The sequence below is a fragment of the Dicentrarchus labrax genome, unplaced genomic scaffold (assembly GCF_905237075.1).
Source record: "Dicentrarchus labrax unplaced genomic scaffold, dlabrax2021, whole genome shotgun sequence".
In the NCBI taxonomy this organism is placed as follows: Eukaryota; Metazoa; Chordata; class Actinopteri; family Moronidae; genus Dicentrarchus; species Dicentrarchus labrax.
In genome coordinates, this window is record NW_026136714.1 from 14,042,216 (window position 1) to 14,066,264 (window position 24,049).

General features: G+C 40.4%; 1 protein-coding gene across 1 annotated transcript; it reads left to right on the forward strand.

Annotated features, from left to right (window-relative positions):
* The first annotated feature begins 10,859 nt into the window (after positions 1-10,859).
* Positions 10,860-23,930, forward strand: LOC127376555 (LHFPL tetraspan subfamily member 2a protein). Its single transcript, XM_051423548.1, has 3 exons — positions 10,860-11,057; positions 20,435-21,151; positions 22,292-23,930. The coding sequence occupies exons 2-3, from the start codon at positions 20,740-20,742 to the stop codon at positions 22,546-22,548; spliced, it is 669 nt and encodes a 222-aa protein (XP_051279508.1). The 5' UTR covers positions 10,860-11,057; positions 20,435-20,739; the 3' UTR covers positions 22,549-23,930.
* Positions 23,931-24,049: the final 119 nt, after the last annotated feature.

Here is a 24,049-nt window from a genome sequence, read left to right on the forward strand (position 1 = left end):
ATAACATTTTAATGAATTAGCTTTATACAGAGCCAGGCTAGCTGTTTCCTCTTGTTTCCAGGCCTCATGCTAAGCTAAGCTAACTATCTCGTGACTGTAGCTTCATGAATGGAAGCGGTATCGATCTTCTCATTCAACTCTGCAAGAAATTGAAGAAGCGTACCTCCTTAAAAGTCTAACCATGCCTTTAAACCAAGTGTGTCCATTTATGTTGCACATCTGGATAAATAAAAGCTCTCAGACACACAGGATAAATATGAAGGTAAGAAAGCAGGTAACCGGTTATAAACAGAACAGTCCAAAAAAAAGTTACTATAAGTGTTGTAGGGGGTGTCGATGGCTGTATGCTTACAACCCAGTCATTCATTAAACAGAAAAACATAACTCCTCGCAGATAACTTAAATGCAATGTTCTTTTACCCTGGCTGTATTTAGAGAGGAGTGGTCTGTTTACTATGCTACTATAACTACTATTACTATAAGGTGTAACAGTTTCACTTGCGAGGCACCAAAAGGAACCTTATAAACTTCTTCCCCTCAGGCACAAGTGTTTAAACGTACATGTGTGGTGCACATGCGTCTGTTGGTGAGCGTTTGTCAACATGTTTGCGAGTGTGTGCATGAGTATTTATGTGTAAGAGCAGAAATAGCTCTAATGTGTCAAGTGTCACTGAAGTGCTGAGTCAGGCAGCAGATCTCCACGGTTGAAGAGACCTCAAATTCCAAGTCCACACTGAACCACAACCCTGTTTTGTGCTCCAAATGCACCAAACTGAACACTGCTCACCATGTCTACAGCCCACATTACATCATGTTGAAGGGACCAAAGAAGGTTGGAATGATTGATGAGATCTTTTTCTGCCTCTTTTGGATACAAGATATAAAGCACCTTCTCTGTTTCTTGTTATCTAGAGCTTTTACATATGGGGGCCTTGTGAGGTTAGATCCAGTTCTATGAAATCTATTTACATGGTGTATTTCTACCATATCCCATTTCTTCAGAGTTATTCCAGCTATTCCAGTTGGAGTATCAGGCGTTGACCAGCAGCTGTACTGTGTGACATTTTCTCTTTGCAGCCACAACTAGTTCTTGCAGGCTGACGCTGGAAATGAGGCTGTCTGTGCAGTTGCATAGGGACCAAAGGCTGAAAGAGGGTGAAAGGACAACAAGCGGGGACTGATGGCTCATTGGGGGTGGGTAGGGGTGGGTAGGGGTGGTGGTGGTGGTGGTGGTGGTGGTGGGGCTGGAGCTGGAATGGTTCAATGGGTGAGGATAGGGAGCGAGGCAGGCTGGGAAAAAGGCCAGGTTTAAGGCATGAGAGTGGAGGAATACGGTGCACAAATTTGCAAGTTTGAAGTTTCTTTCTGTGTAGAAACACATGAAATGACCTGGGCTGACACTGATACGTTGTGGTTAACTATTTACTTCTAACAAACTGATAACGTGTCAGACTTGTCACATGCTCTTTCGGCCAGATGGCAACAGAAATAGAAGGGAGAAAAGCTGGTGTAAACCCCCCAAATTATTGGTTATGTAAATGTGTTTTTGCATTGTAAACTGCAGTGCAAGTTATGGTAGTGCTGTTGATATATGTTGATTACTGAGGATCTCACTCAGTTTATTCAGTCTCCAACTATATGTCATTGCACATTCATGTTTCTGGACAGATTTTACAGCGCTTGTGCTGAATGCAACAGAGCATTAGCCAGAATATGATTCATCAATCAGAGCCTGTGGAGCCAACACTAACCCATCTCTAGATGTCTTTTCTCCCCACAATCTTCACACATGTTCGGTTCTCTGTGTTGCTTCAGTCTCTCCTCTCCTGTTTTAAAGGGGACTCTCTGTGCCACTGCGGCCCCCTGTTTACCTCCACCCCTTCCTCTGGTCCAATCACGGCTCAAGCTGAAGAAGACATTCTGCTGAAACCGTCTATTCTTTGTGGATTTGTAGGCCACAGAAAGATAAATAGGGAGAGAGACTTTGAGTGAGTGAGTGAGTGAGTAAGAGAAAGAGAGAGAGCACTCGATGACCTACTGTAATAAACTCACTGTAGTCTTTGGAGGCTTGCTCCTTATCTCCCTTATCTTACACAAAGACACTGCTTCGAAGAAATTTAATTATAATTATTTAATACTCAAAAAGAAGGTAGTAAAAATCATGCAATGTAATACTACATTAAAACACAAGAGGGCACAATAGTACACTTTCTATATTAAATCCATTCTCTCTTATGCACAGACAAGAAACATGAAACATGAATTAATGAGTAGAGAAACATAACAATGAAGATGCTTCCATACATGGAATAAGAGCTCACTGAATTATTTGATAAGTATTAGAAAGTTGTGAATGAAGTGTTAAGGTCCTTTGAAATCAACAGATCTCAATCCAGTTGTAATTCCTCTGGGACATTTTGGACTGAGGCGTGGTCCACCTCCATCATAAAAACACCAAATGAGGGATTATTTTTAGGAGGAACGTGTTCATCCCTTTGTGCACCGAAGCTATTCTGCAGACACTTTATGCTGTTTTTTTTCTCCTTTAATTTTTTAGGAATCCATACAGAAAACTAATGCTGGCCTCCGAAACATGTCAGCAGTATCAAATGGCAAAAGAAAATATATTCAATGTGCACAAATGCAGGCTCAAAAAGACAAAATGAACACAAAAAGGCCTGAAGAGGCAACTACTCAGAATTGCAGTTTGATTTTATGTCTTCCCTTTGCCTCTTAGGTGTCTACATTTGTGTATTCTGTTTTCACTTTTCTACATTTAGCAGCTCATCTGGTTTTTATTGTTTATTATATGTCCTTTAATTTGTCTCCCATTTGTTTTACTCGATTTATAATGACAATCAGCTGTTAGACACCTGAATTAAATGTTAAACATCACCTGTTGTCCAGAATACACAGATTAGTTTGGTGTTCGTAGCCTCAGTAGTTGCTTCACAACCAGTGAACATAGTGAACATAAATTTTGTGACACACTTAAAGTAAAGAGAGGGATTGTTTGAACTAACCAACGTGTAGTTCACTGCAATAAAGTATCAGCACAGCTTTTCATTACCTTCTTTTTCATTACCTCGCTGTACTGTAACTGTGTGGAAGGTTTACAGTAACTTATCTTTTACCTGATCCCTCTAATCTCACGGTAAAGCTTCCCAGCGTGACTGTTCAGAAAACTGAACAGCTGCCACGTCTTGAATGTACATAAAGATGTAATCAGTGCAGGAGAATATATCATCAAATATTAGCCAGATGGCTCCAATAAAGTCCTAGACTTGAATAGAATGAAGATTAAGTAACTGTGAATAGCAGATCATTTTCTATATATCAGGATGTACATTTTCTGTACTTTAAACCACACAGAACAAACTGCTGTAGGATTATGAAAAGCGTGCTTGAGGTTTGACCTTCAAATATCAGAGTGAGTTAGCTGGTCTGAGTTGTTTCTCTTTTGTTTGTTAGCAACCATAAACGTGTTGTCCAAACACAATTCATGAACCCACCTGCATCCAAGATTTATGTTTATTTTGGCAGCAGTGTAAAACTGGTGATGCTAGTTAGGTTTGAATGCTTAATGTGACTTTACGGGAATGAGCCGGGAGATGCTGCAGCATTTTATTTCATTCCTTGCGTCTGCAGGTTGATTCATATGTTGAGAATAGTAGAAGAGGGTTTGTCAGATAAATAGAATTTGGATAAGCAAAGAGTCAAAATATTTGTAAAGCTAATGGTGAGCCAAAGTACTCAAAGTACTCTTCAGAATCTCCATATAAGATGATCTCTAGTTTATGTATTTGTGTGCACACTCGTGACTCAGACACAGATCAAATAGCCCTCCTGTTTTTGTTTTTCCGATGAAATGAGATATAACTTAATTATCTATCATGAAACTTTGTCTTTGGCCACATCATTTTCTTTCCCATCGCTTTACTCCTGCCTGGCTTGTCCCAGCAGGGTCTGCATGCTCTGTTTGGGTGACTTAACTCATTTGTCATGTTCTTTTTTTGCTGTGTTTTTGTGGTCCAAACTCTTGTGTCACCTTTATGTCATCCCTTATTTCTGTCTCATGTGTGTCCCGGTGTGACCTCATTTCAAACATCAAGCTGTATACAGCTGGGAAATCCCCCAAAACAAGAAACAGAAATGCCAGGTCTCTGACCACACTGCCACCTACTGTATGTTTATGTTCACCTCACTGGACTGAGGCATTTTAACCCCTAATTAACTGCATTCTATTGTGGAGGACTGGTTGTATGTGAGTGAGAACAACATGAGCTAAAGGTATTTGAAAAAGAAAGGTGTGCAGACACCGATTGAAAATGAGTCTTTTTTGTCATGTTTTTTTGGCATTACCATGTTAATATTCTTGATGTTAATATCAAGGTAAAGCTTCACCTGCTCTAAAGGCCTAAACGTTTGAACATTGACCTTTTGAGTGTAATATTAATATCCATTTTACAAGAGATAAACCATCTCCTACAATAACGTTAAAGTGCAATACGATGAGGATTGGGCTCACAATGTCAGCTGCTTTGGTCTACACTCGGTTTATTAGAGCTTTTTAGCTGAAAACATTTTGCCTGAAAACAAAGCTGATGAGAGCAGTCAGAGTGAACCAGTGCAATAAAGTGGTGGGCCTTAAAACAAAAACAATGAGCTGAAAGACGCTAAAACCATGTGGCTGAGGGGAAGTTGCATTATAATTAGCTGTGGGTTTGTCACTATGAGCTATTCCTTTCACACACATTTGATCCATTATTTATAGAAAATATTCAGTATAGCAGCTTCGGTGTACAGGGGTGATTTTTGAGCAGCCCTTTTAAGTGCCCTCTCTAATGTACAGTGTGTGGCAACGTTATTGATCCTAACTTTTTAAAAGCCATATTTAATGCAGAACTTAAAGATCACAGCTAACCAACTAGGGGTTGTGGACTCACATTGTTTCTTCTCAAATGAAGAATGACTTCACCACCATCCCATTGGCTGATTAGAGGAGGTAAACATTTATAACTATAACACTAAAGGCTCAACCAATAAATGTAATACAATCTGATATGAAATCGGAATCATATCTTCATCAAAAATTAAACATTAAATACTTTGTTTACCCTTACAATCAAAATACAAAGCCCCTGTTCACACACTTCTTTTTGGGAACTTTTTACATGATTTCTCTATTGGTTGTTTTAAAATCCGTGCAGCTATATATTTAAAGCCTACTGCAATTAACACAATTATACTAGCCCTTATTTTCACAAACACATATACATATCTGTACACACCATGAATGGCTTCATCACATAATTTCTGCACAGAGCGTAAACTTCCTACAGCCACTAACCCTCAAACCCAATCATCTCTCCCAGTGTCTCTTACAGTAAGTCATGCCTGCATTTCCCATGGAGCTACCCTGCAGCTAAGAACATCTTCATGCTTCTGGGACCGGAGCGCTGTCTTGACCACATTTATCTATTTACAGACATTGCTGCCTCCCACAGTGTTCTCACCAGGACGACACACACAGACAGATCTGGTGTGGAAAGAGGAAGTCCCGAAGGCAGGGCTCGACCAAATGACACAGTGGAGAAGTGAGGCGGTGTGAGCGAGGAGACAAACTGTGGAGTATGAAGTTTGAGGCTGCGAAGAATGTCAGGAGGGTGGCGTGTAAGGCCCGCACTTAACAAACTCCCACTGCAGCATCCCAGAGAGGAAATGAGAGCTGGTGTTAACAGGCTGGGAAAAGGAGTTGTTGTTTCTTTTAGGTTTTGTTTAAGGCAAAATAACAGAAACTGCATGCAGGGAGAATGCAGCAAATACCAGTGTGGTGAAGCTCATAATGTTTGAATTGTACAGTCACAAGTCACACACATAACTTTGCTTAGCATTATTTATGAACAACAACTGGAGTGTCTTGCAAAATATTTATGCAATGTTGGCCATCCACATACATACCGTGTGCTTAATAAACAGATGCATGGGAAGAAATCTACTGAGAAGGAGAAAGACATCCAACAAACTGATTGAACTGATGATGTTTAACATTTTGACGATGTCTGGTGCTGAATAGCACACTAGCTACTTTTTCTTATAGTAACATAACAGTTTCCCCAATAGTTGAAGCATGTTTATTGGGTTTGGATGCAAATCCTCTGTTGGAATATCTAAGCAAAGAGACTGAAGACATGAAGCTGAAAACATGCAATATCATTTTCATAATGCATAAGTAAGGCAATAAGTAAGAAGCAGCATATGGAATTTAAAACAAATTAAAAGGGAATAAAAAAAGATGAAAATTATAGAAATAATAGGGGAGAGTGTAAGGTGAAGCAGCAGATGCTTAAGATTTATTTAAGTTTTTAGCCTCGTTTTAAAGGTGAGACAGATTGCAGATGAGGCCTATATCCTTAAATACAGTCATGTGGACCATGTTGTTGTTGCTGCTTCTTCACGTTTAATTTGACTCTTGGTACTGGTACATGATATCAGGAGATAAACCAGACAGACAATCAGATACATTTTTAAATCAGACAGACAAACAGGAATATTTTATCCTAAGCCAGCGCAGGGACCTGAGAAAAGACTATTGTTTCCATCATGCATAAAACAAAAGGATGAACTTATTTTCCCAAGCCGGTCTGTAAATAAAACCTCTGATACTTACAATGTTGAGACTCAAGTGACTCTAAACACAATTCTACAACACCTACGTGAATCTATATGGACTTCCTGTAGCAATTTATCGCAGTCATCAGTTAACATTGCTTACAAGCCACACGATCCTTCAAAACATGCAGCCTGGGCCCAGTGTCATTCACTGTTCCCAGCTGCAGTGTGCGATTTGCCCTCCCTAAAATGTTCATATATTCCCATTGTGACAGTCTTTCCTGAGTTGTCACAGTTCCACAGACCACAGTGTAATAAGTGTGGTTTATGTCTCTAGCTCAGCTCCTCGAGTGAGAAGAGAGGAAAGAGCTGGAGACACAGCCTGCAGCAAGAAGCTTATGATCTCAAATCTTTTCTGGAGCCCTCAATGAAGAAAACAACTATACGATTCCACAACCAGTAATCAGAGCTGTCAAAGTTAAGTTTCAGGCGTTCCTAAAGAAATCTCAAGTCAAATCTCAATTCCTTAGTTACACATTTTGATAAATAGGCCTTTTTTGCATTCTTGACATGAGATGATGAGATAATCAATATCATTCTTATGTTTGTACAGTAAATATGAAGCCACAGCCAACAGTTGGTTAGCTTAGCTCAGGACAAAGACTGGGAACGAGGGCAAACAGGCCCCCTGGCTCTGTGCAAAGTAACAAAAACCAGCACCTCTAAAGCTCACTAATATCAACCTGTCTGTTGGACCCAATCCCAACTAGGCTGCTTAGAGAAGTCGTACCCTTAATTGGCACTTCTTTACTGGATATGATTAATCTTTCTTTATTATCAGGATATGTACCATAGTCCTTTGAAGTAGCTGTAATTAAACCCTTCTTAAAAAGCCCACTCTTGACCCAGGGGTTTTAGCCAACTATAGACCGATCTCTAACCTCCCCTTCCTCTCTAAGATTCTGGAGAAAGTAGTCGCCAAAGAGTTGTGTGACTTTCTACATAACAATAGTTTATTTGAGGATTTTCAGTCAGGATTTAGAGTTCATCACAGCACAGAGACAGCTCTGGTTAAAGTTAATAATGACCTTTTGATTGCTTCAGACAATGGACTTGTCTCTGTACTTGTATTATTAGATCTTAGTGCTGCATTTGACACCATTGACCATGATATTCTTTTACAGAGACTTGAGCATCAAATTGGCATTAAAGGAACCGCACTAAGCTGGTTTAAGTCATATTTATCAGATCGTTCGCAGTTTGTACATGTTAACGATGAATCTTCAATAAATACTACAGTTAGTCATGGAGTTACACAAGGTTCTGTACTTGGACCAATACTATTTACTTTATATATGCTCCATTTAGGCAAAATTATTAGGAATCACTCCATTAACTTTCACCGTTATGCAGATGATACGCAGTTATATCTATCAATCAAGCCCGATGAAATTAATCAATTATCTAAATTACAAACATGTCTCAAGGACATAAAATCCTGGATGATGGATGTTAAACTCAGAAAAAACTGAAATTCTTGTACTTGGCCCCAAATATCTTAGAGACTCACTGTCTAAAGATATAGTTACTCTAGATGGCATTACCTTGGCCTCTAGCACCACTGTCAGGAATCTTGGAGTTATCTTTGATCAGGATTTGTCATTTAATTTCCACATGAAGCAGACCTCTAGGACTGCCTTCTTTCATTTACGTAATATTACAAAACTTAGACACATCCTATCACAGACAGATGCAGAAAAACTAATCCATGCATTTGTTACTTCTAGGCTGGATTACTGCAACTCTTTATTATCAGGTTGCCCCAATAAGTCCATTAAAACGCTCCAATAAATTTAAAACGCTGCAGCACGAGTACTGACAGGAACTAGAAAAAGAGATCACATCTCTCCTGTACTAGCTTCTCTGCACTGGCTCCCTGTAAAATTTAGAATAGAATTTAAAATTCTCCTCCTCACCTATAAAGCTCTTCATGGTCAGGCCCCTTCATATCTTAAAGAGCTCATAGTACTGTATTACCCCTCTAGAACACTACGTTCTCTGAATGCTGGGCTACTTGTGGTTCCTATAGTCTCTAAAAGTAGAACAGGAGCCAGAGCCTTCAGTTACCAAGCTCCTCTCCTGTGGAATCAGCTTCCAGTTGTGGTTCTGGAGGCAGACACCCTCTCCACATTCAAGAGTAGGCTTAAGACATTCCTCTTTGATAAAGCTTATAGTTAGGGCTCGATCAGGTGAGTCCTGAACCATCCCTTAGTTATGCTGCTATAGGCCTAGACTATCAGGGGATTTCCCATGGTGCACTGAGCTCCTCTCTTCCTCTCTCTTTCTGCACTCATTCATGTCCCATTAATGCATGTTACTAACTTCACTTCTTCCCTGGAGTTCTTGTGCTTTCTCGTCTCGCAGGTTCTTATCGCTCCTGGTGGAGACTCCTGCCATGGTCCTGCTAGATTGCCATTACCAATAGTGTTGTTGCTGTGCACCTGTCTGTCTGTCTGTCTCTCTCTCTGCCTCTGTCTCTCTCTCTCTCTCTCTCTCTCTCTCTCTCTCTCTTTCTGTCTCTGTCTCTCTCTGTCTCTCTCTCTCTCTCACCCCAACTGGTCGAGGCAGACGACCACCCATCTAGAGCCGAAGGATCTGTCCTAGGTTTCTGCCTTTTAACAGGTAGTTTTTCCTTGCCCTTGTCACCAAGTGCTTGCTCATGGTGGTACTGTTGGGTCTCTGTAAATAATGTTAAAAAGAGTTCGGTAGACCTGCTCTATTTGAAAAGTGTCCTGAGATAACTTCTGTTATGAATTGGCACTATACAAATAAAATTTAATTTAATTTAATTAATAAACATGTTATATCTGGTTTGGTTATTCTGTAAGGCCAGAGTGTAAAAGAGGTGTTATGTGCTGGACTATGTTGTTAGCTTTGGATGGAGTAAGACAGTTTCACCCTGTCTCCAGTCCTTGTGCTAAGCTAAGCTAAGCTAAGCTAAGCTAAGCTAAGCTGCTCCTGGCTGTAACTTCATATTTACTGTACAAACATGAGATAGAAGTCTTCTAATATAACTCAAGACAGAAAGCAGATAAGTGTATTTCCAAAACAATGCCATTAAAGATAAATCCAACTTAAAGCCACAAATCCAGAAATTGCAAGTCTGTTGTAGGTAATTTAGGTATCTGAATGCTGACCACTAATGTGAGCATTTTCCTTTTTACGGCCATGTTAATAGTTATTTTGTTTTTTTAACATAGTTGAGAGACCTTGGATGAAAGTCCTACCTGCATAATTATAGTAATTCAAAGTGCTGCTATGCAAGCCATACTTTCCTTTATTGTCCTGAGATTTCACTGGGTCAAAACTTGATACTTGCAGGTTTTTGCTTTCAAAACATAAGCGAAGTCTTAAGGGAGTCAAGTTTTAGTCGACTCTGAAGTCCTCATATTTGTGACTTAAGTCTAACTTGACTCTACATTTCTGCCAATAATCAACACCTGTAGTGAACCAGTCAATGGTGGAAGAGGAACTCAAACTTTAACCTAAGTAAAAATGCACATATTAGCATTAAAATATTCTTAAAGTACTGAAAGTAAAAGTACTAATTATGCAGAATGACTCATTTTAGAATAATGTAGGCTATATTATATTATTGGATTGTAAGTATTGATGTGTGCATCACTTGGTGGAGGTGGAGCTAATTCAGACTGCTTTAGATACTGCCACGCAGCTTAATGTAGGCTATTTAATAAATTATTATGTTTAGTATAATCTGAATCTGCAAAGTAACTAGTAATAGATAGTACTTGAGTAAATTTACTTTGTTACTTTGAAAGCAGTCAGCACAAACAGGAAAATACTGACTTCATTTAAATGGTACAATAGGTTGGGTAATTATGAAATAATTTATATTAAAGTATGAATCTTTATTATTCAGTGAGTGCTCTTTAGCTCAGAGAGGTATGAGAAAATGCGTTGATCCGCATTTGAGTTGCGGTAACTCATAAAAGCTACTCAAAGGGAAAAAGGCAGAACTTGTAATTCTACTTTCAAAACATCAAAGAAACACAGCAGACAGAAACAGGCGAGAACAAATGATTCTCGACGCGTTCGTTTGAAGAAGAAGTCCCGGAACTCGTCATCATCTTTCTCATCATTTCTGCAAAACTTTTTTTCTCTGACAAACGGAGTGGGGGAAGGGAGAAAAAAAAGGGGGGAGGGAGGGAGGCGAGAGAAAAACGAAGAGAAAGGACGACGTCAGACGGCAGTGGGATGGCTTTTAAAGTGAGGGAGAAGGAAAGAGAATAACGTCCTGGAGAAAAGGAGAGTCAGTGAATGAGCGTTTGGGAAAGCTGGGCTGCCCCGGGAAAAGGAGAAGCGTTTCAAAAACAAAGGACAGCGTCTTCACTTGCGCCTGCAGAGTCTCTACACTTTGACTTCCCGTAAGTAGAAGACAATACAACCAGGAGGCATAATGTAGCTTGTGTTAAGGCACTGATTTCACACATCTCCTGTTTGTCTGGCACATATGAGTCCTGCTGGAATTAAACTGTTGTTCTTGGATTAATTTACAAATACACACACATAAACACACACAATGCAAGAAGTCTGGCTTAAGGTTAATGTCCCTCTAACTGTCTTTTGGATAACAGTGTTTATTGGCAGCTGTAATGAGTTGAAGTTTGCATGCTTCATTGATTCTTCATGCTTAAAGGTTATGCAGAAGTGGCCACCTGGAGACCATTTGAATGATTTAAACATTATCTGGAGGGATGTGCTGATATCTACAGTTGCAGCTGGCCGTACTTTGTTTTGTGTTCAGGTACAACATCTGGTAGCAGTTGGACATCACAGCACAGTGCCCATTAGAGAAATCACCTCCACGAGAAGCCGAAGCTACTTATTTTATTGTTTTTATTTCTTAATCTGTCTTTCACACATGTTCACACAGCAGCCCTGGCTCTCCCCTTCTCTTTCCACCACATGTCCTTGAAGTGCAGGGAGGAGGTCCAGTTTATGTGAGAGCCACCCATGGAGCTCTCCGCCTGATACACACTGCACGGAGAGTGGTACTACATCATAAACTAAACAAAACCAGGAAAAACGCTCAGTGTTTATTCTAGCTGAGTTCAAGGACAAACTATGGTGAAATGATGAGAGAGGGGAATCGCTACTTTCAGGAAGTGCTTTTCACAAATGGGCTTAACAAAGGAATAAATCCACAATCAAATCAGCAATTTGTAATGTCCAACAAATTCCAAGAGTTATTTCTTTATGATGCAGTTATGCTGTAATGAAATCATGACTATAGTGTAATTGCCCTGACCTGCCTACTTTTCCTAAAATGAGTTTTGACAACCCCCCCATATGACAAGTGCAAACTTGTTACGTGTCATTCGATGGGGCAATGAAATAGTGATAGCAAAGGGAGAATTTCTTCAGTAGTGAAAAAACAAGTTGTGCCTCTTAGTGGCTATATGTCAAATTGATCTATTGAGGTTCAAGAAGAAACAAAATGAGACATTTCTACTGACTTCTCATAGTGTTGAGTCTTGTCTGTTTTGTCTTACGTCTGTCATGTGTGATATACACAAGTCTTGATGTTGGGAAGGTGTGCAATGATACGAAAAATAATAAAAATTGATAATTCCCCTCAAATGCATTATGACTATAGTAACAAGCCTGTTTAGAAAATGTAAAGAGTAGAAAGTACAGATATTTGCGTCAAATATGTAAAGGTTGTCAGAAATATACGTACTCAAGTTAATTACAAATACCTGACAAAACAACTTAACTACACTAACAAAGTATTTGTACTTCTCAACCTCTGGAGATTTATACCAGACAGTTTAGAAACTGGTAACTTTGTTTCTTCTGTGATTGATGTCATTATGTGCATATGTGTTTTTGAACATTAGCAGAAAGTGGTGAATCCAGGAAGATGTTTGGTGATTTATGAGTAAAATTAGTTGAAAAAACACACAAAAAACACAAGTGCCCCTTTAAGAAATTTCCCATTTTCATCATTTTTTTTGTTTTTTCTGCCAACTTTGCTTGTAAATGCAGCACTCATTGGCAACTGACTCTCATCTCAGATACGGGAACATCTGTAAATGTACCAACAACCAAATTTAGTTCCCACTCACAACTGTATTACCACTATAGTAACATCACATCAACATTATGTTTGTTGTGATGGATTACCTATATCACAAGCAAGTTTCTTTTTCATATTTTAGGGGAATTAATGGAAAGCAGAAGCTTCCTGGAAGGTAGAAATCTAAACCAATCAAAAAAACATGCAATATCAAAAGTAATATAAAGTATAAGCAACTGTAAGTTATTAGTTACTATGCAAAAAAACACCCGAGGTCCCCAACATAAAAAGGACTGTGTAGAGTTCTTAAGAAAAAGAAGAAAAGTTTGTTTGTGCATCCATCACCTTTTTTTAGAAACAAACGAGGCAGCTGAAGAAGTGAGGAGGGAGGAGAGTGAGGCAATGTCATGCCTGTCTTTTTGTAAGTAAAATGTGAGGGTCACCGACGGGCTTTGTGCGTCAGAAACTGTGGGGCCACTACAGAGTCAGCATGGGGATTGGGGGCCGGAGTGTTGCACAGATTGAATAGGTTAGGGGCCACGGTGGCCTGTCTCTTAGAATGAACGAGTGCATTCTGAGCCAATGGTGGCCTGTCTTTGAGAGCTAAAGAGCAAGAGAGGGGGCCGGTGTCGGCACGTCTTTGTGCAGCCTTTGTTGAGTCGAGTCGCACCAGATTAAGAGCACTGATTTTATTCAGGTTTTCTTGGCACATAAACACACACAAACACATGCACACAAACGAGCCTGGCAGATACTTTTCTCCAGAGAAGTCATGCGTTTTGATGCAATTATGCCCTGGACGAGCGAGCACAGGCTGGCACCTCTCAGAGTTTATGGGTGTGTGTTTGTTTATGTGTTTGTGTGTCAGTAAAGTGGGCTGTATTGTTTGCGCACACTGTTGGAGGGCTTCTCACTGTTGACTTGTTGTTTACATTTGATTGTCATTGAAACCTCAGGCCCCCTGGTTTTATTTGAAAGCTAGAACTGCTGGGATTTCTTCACTCTTCATACACAGTCTGAAGATAACATTTAATGGGGTTTTACAGCTTGAATTGTTTTATAGTGTTTAATCTGGGACTGTAAAATAAATCTAGACTAACTCTAGAGCACTAAACATGCATTTGATGGCCGCCATCACTCACTGGCTGACGTTATGAGACACAAGTTGTGGTAAATGCCTATCCATGGGAAACATTTCTCCTCTTGCAGCTCTTTCATTCGCTGTTTATGGAGGGAAACAAAAGCATTGCCTCACATGGTTATGGTTAGCAAGAAAGAGTTCTTGAAGAGAGCAGCTTGGGTTGTTTCATAATATCTGGGAGGGTTGAGCAAACTTCATGTTAACCAAAGAAACTAAACTCATCTTTGTGCTTGTTGTCTTTGGTGCTTTGTTTGTTTTACATGACTCACTCTTTTGCTATCTGTCTTCTGTCTGTAGCATGAAGCATGCTGGGAAAGCAGGTGGATGTGTGCCTCCATAAGGCTCCAGGTTTAGGTGTGACATTCAAAGGGAGCCATAATGTACAAATCATTAGTGTTATGTGTAAGTTCTTTCATTTCTTTTTTTGTTTGAAAGGCTTTGTTCCCCCTCTACCTCTGATGGTAGACATGGTTTAGGTTTCACAGGTGTCCAAAACTGCCTTTCACACTGCTGGGGGCAAAGAGAGCTTGGTGTTGATCTGTTGCTGTTCAGTACATACAAATGAGCTGACGTGAAAATTTACGACTCATCACTGCAGGGCATGGGTGTCTGCATTCAGGCTAATGTTACGGCTTGCCTGCTGTTCTTACACCATCCTCTACCGTGCCACAACAGACACTTCTTGAAGCACTGAGAATGAAGCCTTTCCTTGAAAAAGGAAATTGATTGGGAAATGGGAGCGAGTTGAGGGTGTGATATTTTCCCAGTGTGTGGGTGGTGTATGTTCACTATTCAGGCTACATTGCTTCATTCTCCCTCACTTCACCTAGAGCTCAGCTGCTTGCATTCTTTCTTAAAAGAGGGATATGTTTGGTCCTGCCCAACTCTGACTGGTATCATACTAGTGTCATATCTCTTGAGTTTTTTTGTTTTCCTGATTCTTGGAGGGAAAGTAGACCCTCATCAGTAGCCCGTGAGTTCTTCCCTGTCCACATCTTGTTTGAGTAGCTGTGTAGCCCTGAAGATGGTGAAACAGCCTCTTATGTGGTTTTGGTTTAAGGGCCTTCCTCCTGGCTGGTCCAGATGCATGGCCAGACCAGACCAGACCAGGCGCATGGGCTTAAGGAACATTTTGCCTTGGTTTGAGGTTTCTGGTTCAGGATCTGTGAGTTGAGAAAAATTAGCTAATGGAGTCCTTCCAGCCCAGATCAACTGGGGGGGTCATCTGATCTGGGTGGTTGATCCACCAGCTGAAATACGCTTCTCTAAACAGGGACGTTATATATTATAGATTATTGGAGATAAGCATTTCTATCCTTTCTTACAATTTTTAAATGTATGTCCATGAATGGATTGTTTCTCGCAAACTCTTAAAGGCTGCGTCTAACCTCCCCTTTGTAGACCAATCTGGGTCAACTATGCTTTAGATCTCTCAACCACCCACCTTCAGTCCTCATTCACTTTCACCCTGTACAACAGACTACAGTGGCCGGCACTCATTACCTCAGCACCTTGGCATGCTACCAGAGTCTTTGCTGATATCTCAGACCAATTACTCTAGATTTACAACTCAGCGACCTCCTCTAACTAACGGCCAACTGACTGACCCACATATGCCTCGTATCCACAGCTTTCTCTGGAGCTTTGAAAGGGCTTGGCTCAAACTGATGTAACGCTTCATTAGTAAAAACATTTATTGAGCATACAGGATGCTTGGCCAACAGGTTTTCACAGCCAAACTTGTACTCCACATGGCTGGCTGTTGGCCTATGGATTGTATTTTTTTTTTAAAGCTTACATTAAAAGAAGTTTGTCTCATAGCAGCAAGAATACTGTTCATGTTGGCTCGCTGAATGAAGGATTGGAAAACTGTGTGTAAGTTGGCTTCAGGCCCCTCGCTACATGCATATAATCCTGTGTGGCAGGCTTGGTTTGTGTCAGGACAGGAGAGCAGTGTGGGAATGAGCAGGTCCAGATCAGATGTGGAACCACATTACTGCTGATCAGCTTTCATCTTGTAGCGTATCTACTGTATCATCAGTCAAACTCAGCATCATGGAGGACTCATGAAAGAAGCATGAGACTCCATGATCTGTCAGTGTTGGTGATGATGCATATCTATGACAGTGACTCCACAGGCACATGGAGAGCTGCAGTAACAAAGATCTGACTGTTTGAAGATACATATCTATCAAAAGCAGCTGGGCGGCACAGACCTCTCACCCTCAGTGCCTTGATCGCCGGGTTATGAATAAGTTATAATTCTGTCTCATGTGCCGTGAAGTGTAAAATACTCCTCCCTTAGCACTCGCTTAAAAAACACACAGAAAAACTTGACCTTGCCAAGGAAGTGCTGCTCAAGCACTTTCCCAGAAGTCTATTCAACAACCAGCAAACAAGCGGAAAGTATTCATCAGTTTCAGGATGTAGCGACCTTTCTGCAACTCAGCGCGCTCACTCCCATGCACATACACACATTAACAGTATATACATGCATGAAAACACACAAACACACACACACACACACACACACACACGTGTAAATCACCACATGTGTAGGTTAGGGTCTCAAATTAGCAAAATTGTAAATGACTGGAACATTAATAATCTAGTGCTAAAGATATTAGATATTTAGATTGGCAGCCAATATTTAGCATTTGCACAGTACTGATAATCCTTGTAGCATCAAATTAAGCTTGCAGTTTTTAATGGGGTTTGTGGTAGGTTTAAAGGGTTTATTGTGGGTGTTGGAATTGGTAAGGTTTTGTGTTATCCACAATGACTCTCTGCTATCAGATACATCTGTAAGCCCTCTACTTTCTCATCTTAAATGTCAATATCTTTGTCAGAAATTGGTGAGAAAGCCCTGCACACCTCCTCAAAATGCTCTGCTCTTTACCCCACTACAAAGTCCCTTCAAGTTTTCATCTCCCTCTGAGTGCAGGCCTTAGTGAGACTGTAGGGAGCCATGATAAGGTATGAGTGAAGAGATTTCCTGTAAGAACTGGGGGAGATCACAGAAGGTGCCTGCTGACTAACTCAAAAAGGTATGTTTAGGCTCCATCCCTGTAGTTTAAAGAGGCAGAGCTGCTAATTTGAGGGCATTGTAGTCTTGACAGACAGCACCGTGCCCAGCCTTGATGGACTATAATCAGCTGAGTTAAACTCCACAGAGAAACCAAAACTGTAGCTTGGGTGGCTGAAAAGAAAGACTCATGCAAACAGACATAATCATATAGTATACTATATGCATGCTGTGTGCACACTAAAAATATACATATTTACATTCTGGGAAAAAAAAAAACTATAATTCTGTACTTTAATGTGTATTATGAATAATGCTAAAACATTGTGCCATGCTGAGTGAGTGCTGTTGTGTGAAACCATTGTAATTACTGTTGAATGGAAACTCTGATAACAATAAAGAGAGCCATAGTTTATGAGCCTGGAATAAACTCAGGGACTATAATAGAATAGGGCACACCCCAAACCATCCTGTAACACATAAACACACTTCAAATACCTGATTATATTGTACTCTGCCTTTTCCTTATAGTTGTATAATACAAATATGTTTCTTCAGACATTCCCTTTATACTTCTTGGCTGAAACCTGTGTGAGGGGTGATGGTTTAGATTGAAAGAAGATAGACTGACAGATCATCCTCACAATGCATGGCTGTGCCTCAGAGGCTGTGGGACAGACACTGATGCTTCCTGTTTGCTTCCTGTTTATTTCTGTCCTTTCCTTTTTGGCTGATAATGAATAGTAATGTCACAGTAGTGTCCTTATCCTGTTGCTATAACTTCCCTCAACTCAGTTGTAACTTAAATGAACTCCCTCAGTTTATCTTCAAGCTGGGTAATTATATGTACACGGTGTATTTTGGCTGATGGTTGGTGTAATCTCTAATTAGGATACAAAATTGTAGAATGAGAATAAAGCTAATTTTAAGTGGAGACGTACCCCTGAAACTCTGCTCAAGCAGCGTAGATGGAATGAGATGAACTTGACTGGGAATGTTACAGATAGGCATCACTGTCAAACCCAAGACAAAGCAAACCTGTGCACAAAGTAGAAGCACAATCCTTCATACTACAGCAGAACCACTTGAAAACACAACCGTGAAGTGCAGCAACAACTGAATCCTGCTGAACTGCATCACACCCGCATCTCAAGTGTTGCAAATCTCGTACCTGCTCCTCAGATGTTGTCATGCCTGTGACTTTGTTATTATTACCCAGTTCTGCTGGTTTCTAGTCAACCCCATACTTCAGATGAATCAGTCAGCGTTTTTAGCTGCATGAGATAATTCTCTTATTTTGTGGTCTGAAGTGTATTGCCTTGAACTGACTCACATTATATCAGACAATATACAACATCAGTGTTCATTCCTTACAGATGTGGTGAGATGATTTTCCATCCTAAATGGTGGCTGGCGGGGGGTTATGTATAACCTAATTCCACACTTATTCCCCTCCAGGCATCAGGGTGACTTGAAACTCTTAACGAATGTTTGCACGCCGAACTTTTCAACACCAACAAAATGACACATTCAGTAAGAATTAGAGCACAATAGAACAGCCTCTCTTCCCTTTTATGTGAAAATTATGAATCAATTACACTGAAGTAAAGCCTGATTAATGGCTTATCTCATAGCTGATCCAGATCGGAGACAGTTTTAATAATTGACTTCACACAATCTCTAAAAAACAAATAACTTATTTCTCACCACCAAGCCACGGAAAAAGTGGTTTTGTGTCCCCAGATTTTGAGATACAAGTCTCTGAGATTTCTGCCCCTCCCTAGTACAATGGAGTAAATAGTTCAACAACAACTTGTCTGTCAAAAAAAAAAAAAAAAAGATCCTGATTCGATCCTCAAACCTTGCTGCCGGCTATTCCTTGAGCGGAAGAACAGAAATACTGGAATGACACAAGTTTTTTTGAAATGCATTTTTTAATAGCCTGTCTCCAGAAGTCTGAATTACTGCCAACATCTCTGATTTGCTGTGCGGTTCAAATTTCTAGTGTTGCGCTCACGGACCGCCGTTTGCCCCAGTTAGAGAAATATTAGACCAAATAGAGCTCTGTATGCGAGGTTGGGGAATGGGGACATCATCTTCCCATGCCAGAGCCGCAAAAATTTAAAATATTGTGACAAAAATTGAGACATAAATGGCGAGTAGAACAAATCAATACAACAAAAGTTTAGAGTTACAGAAGGAAATTGAGATGTATATTGCTACCACACAATGATGTTGATGTGATACAGAACTCGCTACTGATTTGTTAGGGCAAGAAAAAGAACAGAACATAACAGAAATATATATATGTAAACACAATGTTAAACCGAATGAATTAAGTGAAAGAAAATGGCAATTCAGTCTGATTATCAGGGTAATCTTTTAATGCTGCTAGCACCATGAATGAAATTCCCTTCACCTGCAAAGTATTTTGATACAGATATTTCAAAAGCAACACTATCTATGACTAGACTAGTAGATACACAACTTGGAAATACCAAGGACCCCTCCCGAACTCCATCAGTGAGATCCACCAAGACAGCAGAGTCAACCATACTGTATTTAAACTAGACCCTACATATTTTCCTGTCTGTATCATAATGCTGGATCATGACATCAGACGACTTCTGAGAAACCTCTGTGCTCCCATGAGACCACGGCTGTGTTGAGGCCAGTGTGGTCACAGCAACTAAATCATAACATAGCAACAGTATCACAATGGCTTTGATTGGGACCTATACACACATACACACACTCAAAAACACACTTGAACACTGGCTCACATGTACACACAGGACTGCTCTGAAAATATCATCTGTTAAAGGTTACAAGTTATTTGTAATCAGGTTTTGATTGCTGTTGAATAGAGAACAAAGTTTTTTTTTTTGCTGCAGCATCAAAACTAACATAATAAAATGCTACAATGAAGCCAATAACCATTCTTTCTAATATATTGCATTTGTTCAGACTTTAATTTTGATTGAGCTCCAGTTCATGTCATGTGTGTGCTTGCTACAGCAGTGAGGATCTGGCATGTGTTACTGTCAAATGCAGCATGCTGTAACAGAGCTCTGCACTGATCTGCGCTGACAGCTGCTCAGTGGCAAGACACACAAGACTCCAGTCATTCTGCAGATAAAATCAAGCACGTAAAAGCTTATTAATCATGAGTAAAATGACGACAGTATAAACTCTGTTTTCTCTAACAGTTATGTGTGTGTGTGATTCATCTTGACTGTTCCAGCAGACATCTGGAAGTGTTGCTCATGGTACACTCACAGCTGGCTGATAGTGAATCTGAAGTGGCACTCTGTGGGAAGATGGTGGGTGAGGATGGGTCTGTTTGATGACAGTGGTACAAATTATACATCCTGTGGACCATCCAGCAAGCACAAGGGGGCTTGATGATTCATAGTGGACTGGGAAATCAGTCGCTGTTCATCCTTCTTATACTATGTCCCTCTTTTCTCTTTGTACAAGTCAGTTACTCACAGTTTATAATATGTATACAGATACTTTGTCCCTCCCTGAGCCTCTTGTGTGTCTGTGTCTGTAGGTGTGCTTTTCAAAACAGCATCATGGCTGAGGGAAGCTGCTTCGGTGCGTTGTAGCTGTTTTGGGATGACCAGAGCAGAGAAGAAAGCAAAGAGTCGTGAGTGCAGGGAAAACATCTGCTCACAGAGGATAAGATCAGCAGCCCATCTGGATCTGAACAGGGAACCTACTGGCCCTTTCTCTGTGTAAGGAAAGGAATTTAAACTCCCCAATATCAGTGCTCCGTCACTCGGAGGAGCTTTAAACGGCTTCAAGAATTATTTCTTTTAATCATCGGTTGTTACCATCACAGAAAGACTTAACGCCATGTGCCATGTTATAGTAACATGCCGCTCCATGCTCTGGACACTGCTCAGTATTGTGGTGGCCTTTGCTGAGCTCATTGCCTTCATGAGCTCTGATTGGTTGCTGGGATTCCCTCGGTCGGACTCCAGCACGAGTGGGGCTGGAGTGGACTCCGGGGAGTACAGGCCGTCTCTTGGCCTCTACAGCCGCTGCCTCCGTATCGGGACCCGCGGAGTAGGGGTGAGCTGCGGGCCCTACGCTGGGACATTTGGAGAAGTGGCCAGTGGCTTCTGGCAGGCTGCAATGTTGTTTCTGGCAGCAGGGACGTTAGTGCTGGGAGGAGTGGCCTGCATCTCCATCTTCAGCCTGTGCTTCCAGAGCATCTTGAAGAAGAGCTTATTCAACATCTGTGGACTGCTTCAGGCTATCGCAGGTAAGACCTCTATCTGTGTGTGTGTGTGTGTGTGTGTGTGGATATGGGTGTATGTGTGTTTAGTACATATCTGACACAGAGAAAGGAGGCCTGTGTCCAGATCTTCCACAAAAACTGTGCTCTCAGAAATAAGTCTCACTGAAATTGGAACATTTAATAGTGTAGAGTAGGGATAGACAGGAAACACAGGAAAAGAGTAAGAGAGATTAATCAAAGCAAGACCAAGAGCACATTCTTAAGTACAGTTGTATACATTCTTCGTGTATACAACTTACTCATAAAACTTCCCATACAAATTAAGTTTTCTAATATATCTCTTTCAGACATTGAATGTCTGTCTCTGTTTTAATTAAGGCTGGTGGACTGCGAACAAACAGGGACAACAATGAAAATATTCTCAGACAAAGTCCTGTTATAATGTTGTCACTAAACCAAACTACTTGAACTTTAAAAACTTGCAAACAAGATGAAGATATGCTATGATTTCTGCAAAACAGAGGAAGTAAAACTGAAAAAAAAGTGATACAAAATAATTTGCACTTTTTTTGTTGGGCTTCCTCTGGGTGCACACATTCAAAGTTGCGTGTTGTAAAGGAAGGAAATTGTAAGTTCCCACAAAATTTGCATTCTCTAAAACTGTATGTTATGGTGATTGAGCTCAGGAAGAGGAACCATGAACAAAATCAAGAAGGCATACATAGGCACACATAGTAAACATCTATACAAGCATATTACTGTTCATTTTATAATATTGTCTTTAGGAAATTTCAGGGTTTTATTGAGTTTACAAGTTGCCAACATATGTCCATCGCACATTCATCCTAGTTGGAGGTTGAATATTCCAACCAAACCTCTTTTTGCATGTTTCTTTCAAACAATAGGCCCCCACAGGTGTGTTTGAGGTGGATAGATCTGTAGGGTAGGTAATCTATCATCATGTGAACATCACTGTAGGGCAGGTCAAATAGGGTCTTTCCTCTCATCACAAGTCAAATGCTTGTAAGCTAAAAAATAGATGTGTTCTTCACCAGAGTTGAGTCACCCTGTTCCCAGCTGCACTGTGATCTGTTTGTGCTTTCAGCCCCGATGTTTACATGTACGTGACTAAACCCCTCGTCTCATCGTCTGCTCTCCCTCCAGGCCTGTTGCTGATGGTGGGCCTCATGCTGTACCCTGCTGGTTGGGGTTCAGAGAAGGTGATCAGCTACTGCGGCCCCGAGGCCTCGCCCTTCAAGCCCGATCACTGCTCACTCGGCTGGGCGTTCTACGCAGCCATAGGAGGAACGCTGGCAAGCTTCCTGTGTGCTGTTCTGTCCGCACAGGCTGAGATTGCCACCTCCAGCGATAAGGTTCAGGAGGAGATTGAGGAGGGGAAAAGTCTGATCTGCCTGCTTTGAGCCTTCAGAAACCTTGGGAAATACCTGTACATCTCAGTGGAGGGAGTGACAGACGTTTCTCTGAGTGATTTTCGTCATAATAGCCTGCATAAAATCCGCTGATTGTTGAAAGGTTGTTGATTTTTTAATCTTTAGGCTCTCTTCAGAAACTTGCTGAAGCCTACCTAATGATACCAAGAAAAAAACATTCCATTCTACAGCTTCAGGTTACCCTTCCAGAAAGGCTCTGGTATAGCAGCAGGCTAAGGAACATTACCTATACACTTATCCAGAGTTTTTGACCAAGATACTGTTTATTTTTGTAATATTTCTTGCCTTAAACAAACCACTGTATTGAAATAGCAGGAGATTAGTTAAAGAAATTGGTAGGGGATGTGTTGTTAGTGTTATTGTGGACAGGTTAAACACTGCCAGTAAAACAGTGTGTAGAGTTGTAATGTCATTATAATGTTCATTCATATGGTTCACCTGCAAACCTCAACAAACCACTAAATACTAGCAGATGAATCCACTAAAACACCCAACAACGCTTGCATAATGCTCTCCGTATGGACGTGTGTGTGTGTGATAGACATTAACTGTTGAGGTTTACGAACGTCCATATGTTTAGATTCTGTGGCACAGCAGGACAATAAGACCCTCTAGCATATTTTTTAAATATGCCACTTAAGGGATTGTTCACTTTAAAGGGAGTTCCTCCTGTTAAATGGATTGTTTGTGGCTCTATTGCACCTCATTAACAGTGTGTGCAGAAAAAGAACAGAGAATCTACCACATGGTGAGTTTTCATGAGGGGATGTTTGCTCACAGCGAGATAAAGCAGGCGGCACCATAGCTTATCATTAGTTACCTTATGTCACACCATATAGACAAGAACTAGCTTTGTAAAGATGTCCACAACAAAAAAAAAAGTGAATACAATTTTGTTTGGTACATTTGGAGTATTTCTAAAGATCACCTGATATTGTGTTTTGCACTTGGTCATTAATTCATTTCACATCGCTTCATGTTTTGTTCACCTGTTTTCATTTTTTTTTTCCAACAGTGCTACATTAAGTTGAGGTAAATGTCACGTGATTGCTTTTATTCTTTGTAGATGAGATGTGCAATAATTTTACTATAGTGTGTTTGTTGTGAGAGTGAGTGGACTGAGAGGATGAAACTGAGTGAAATCATGATATGGATTTGTATTAAAAAAAAAGCATTTCTAACCTGTCTGTGCTTAAATTAATATGTTCACTGTCCCGCTGTTTTTGTTACATTAACAAAAGAGCATCTGTGGCACATTGTATGATGCTGCATGTATGAGAGATTGATATGTCTGAGTAGAGATAGTCTGTACTACTGTACTCAAATAAACAAGGCTTTCTTTAGTAAATATATCTGTGATTAAGTTCATAAAACTTTTACTTAGATATTTTATATAAGCTCCTATGTTGTTGTACCAAAACTTCCTGAGTAAACACTGACACCTAGAGATGGAAAGTAGACATCACAGAAC

Excerpts from the sequence above, each read along its gene's own strand:
- LOC127376555 (XM_051423548.1), top strand. The coding sequence starts at position 20,740 with ATGTGCCATGTTATAGTAACATGCCGCTCCATGCTCTGGACACTGCTC. Across the intron at positions 21,152-22,291 it reads ACTGCTTCAGGCTATCGCAG|GCCTGTTGCTGATGGTGGGC; the intron begins GTAAGACCTCTA and ends CTCTCCCTCCAG.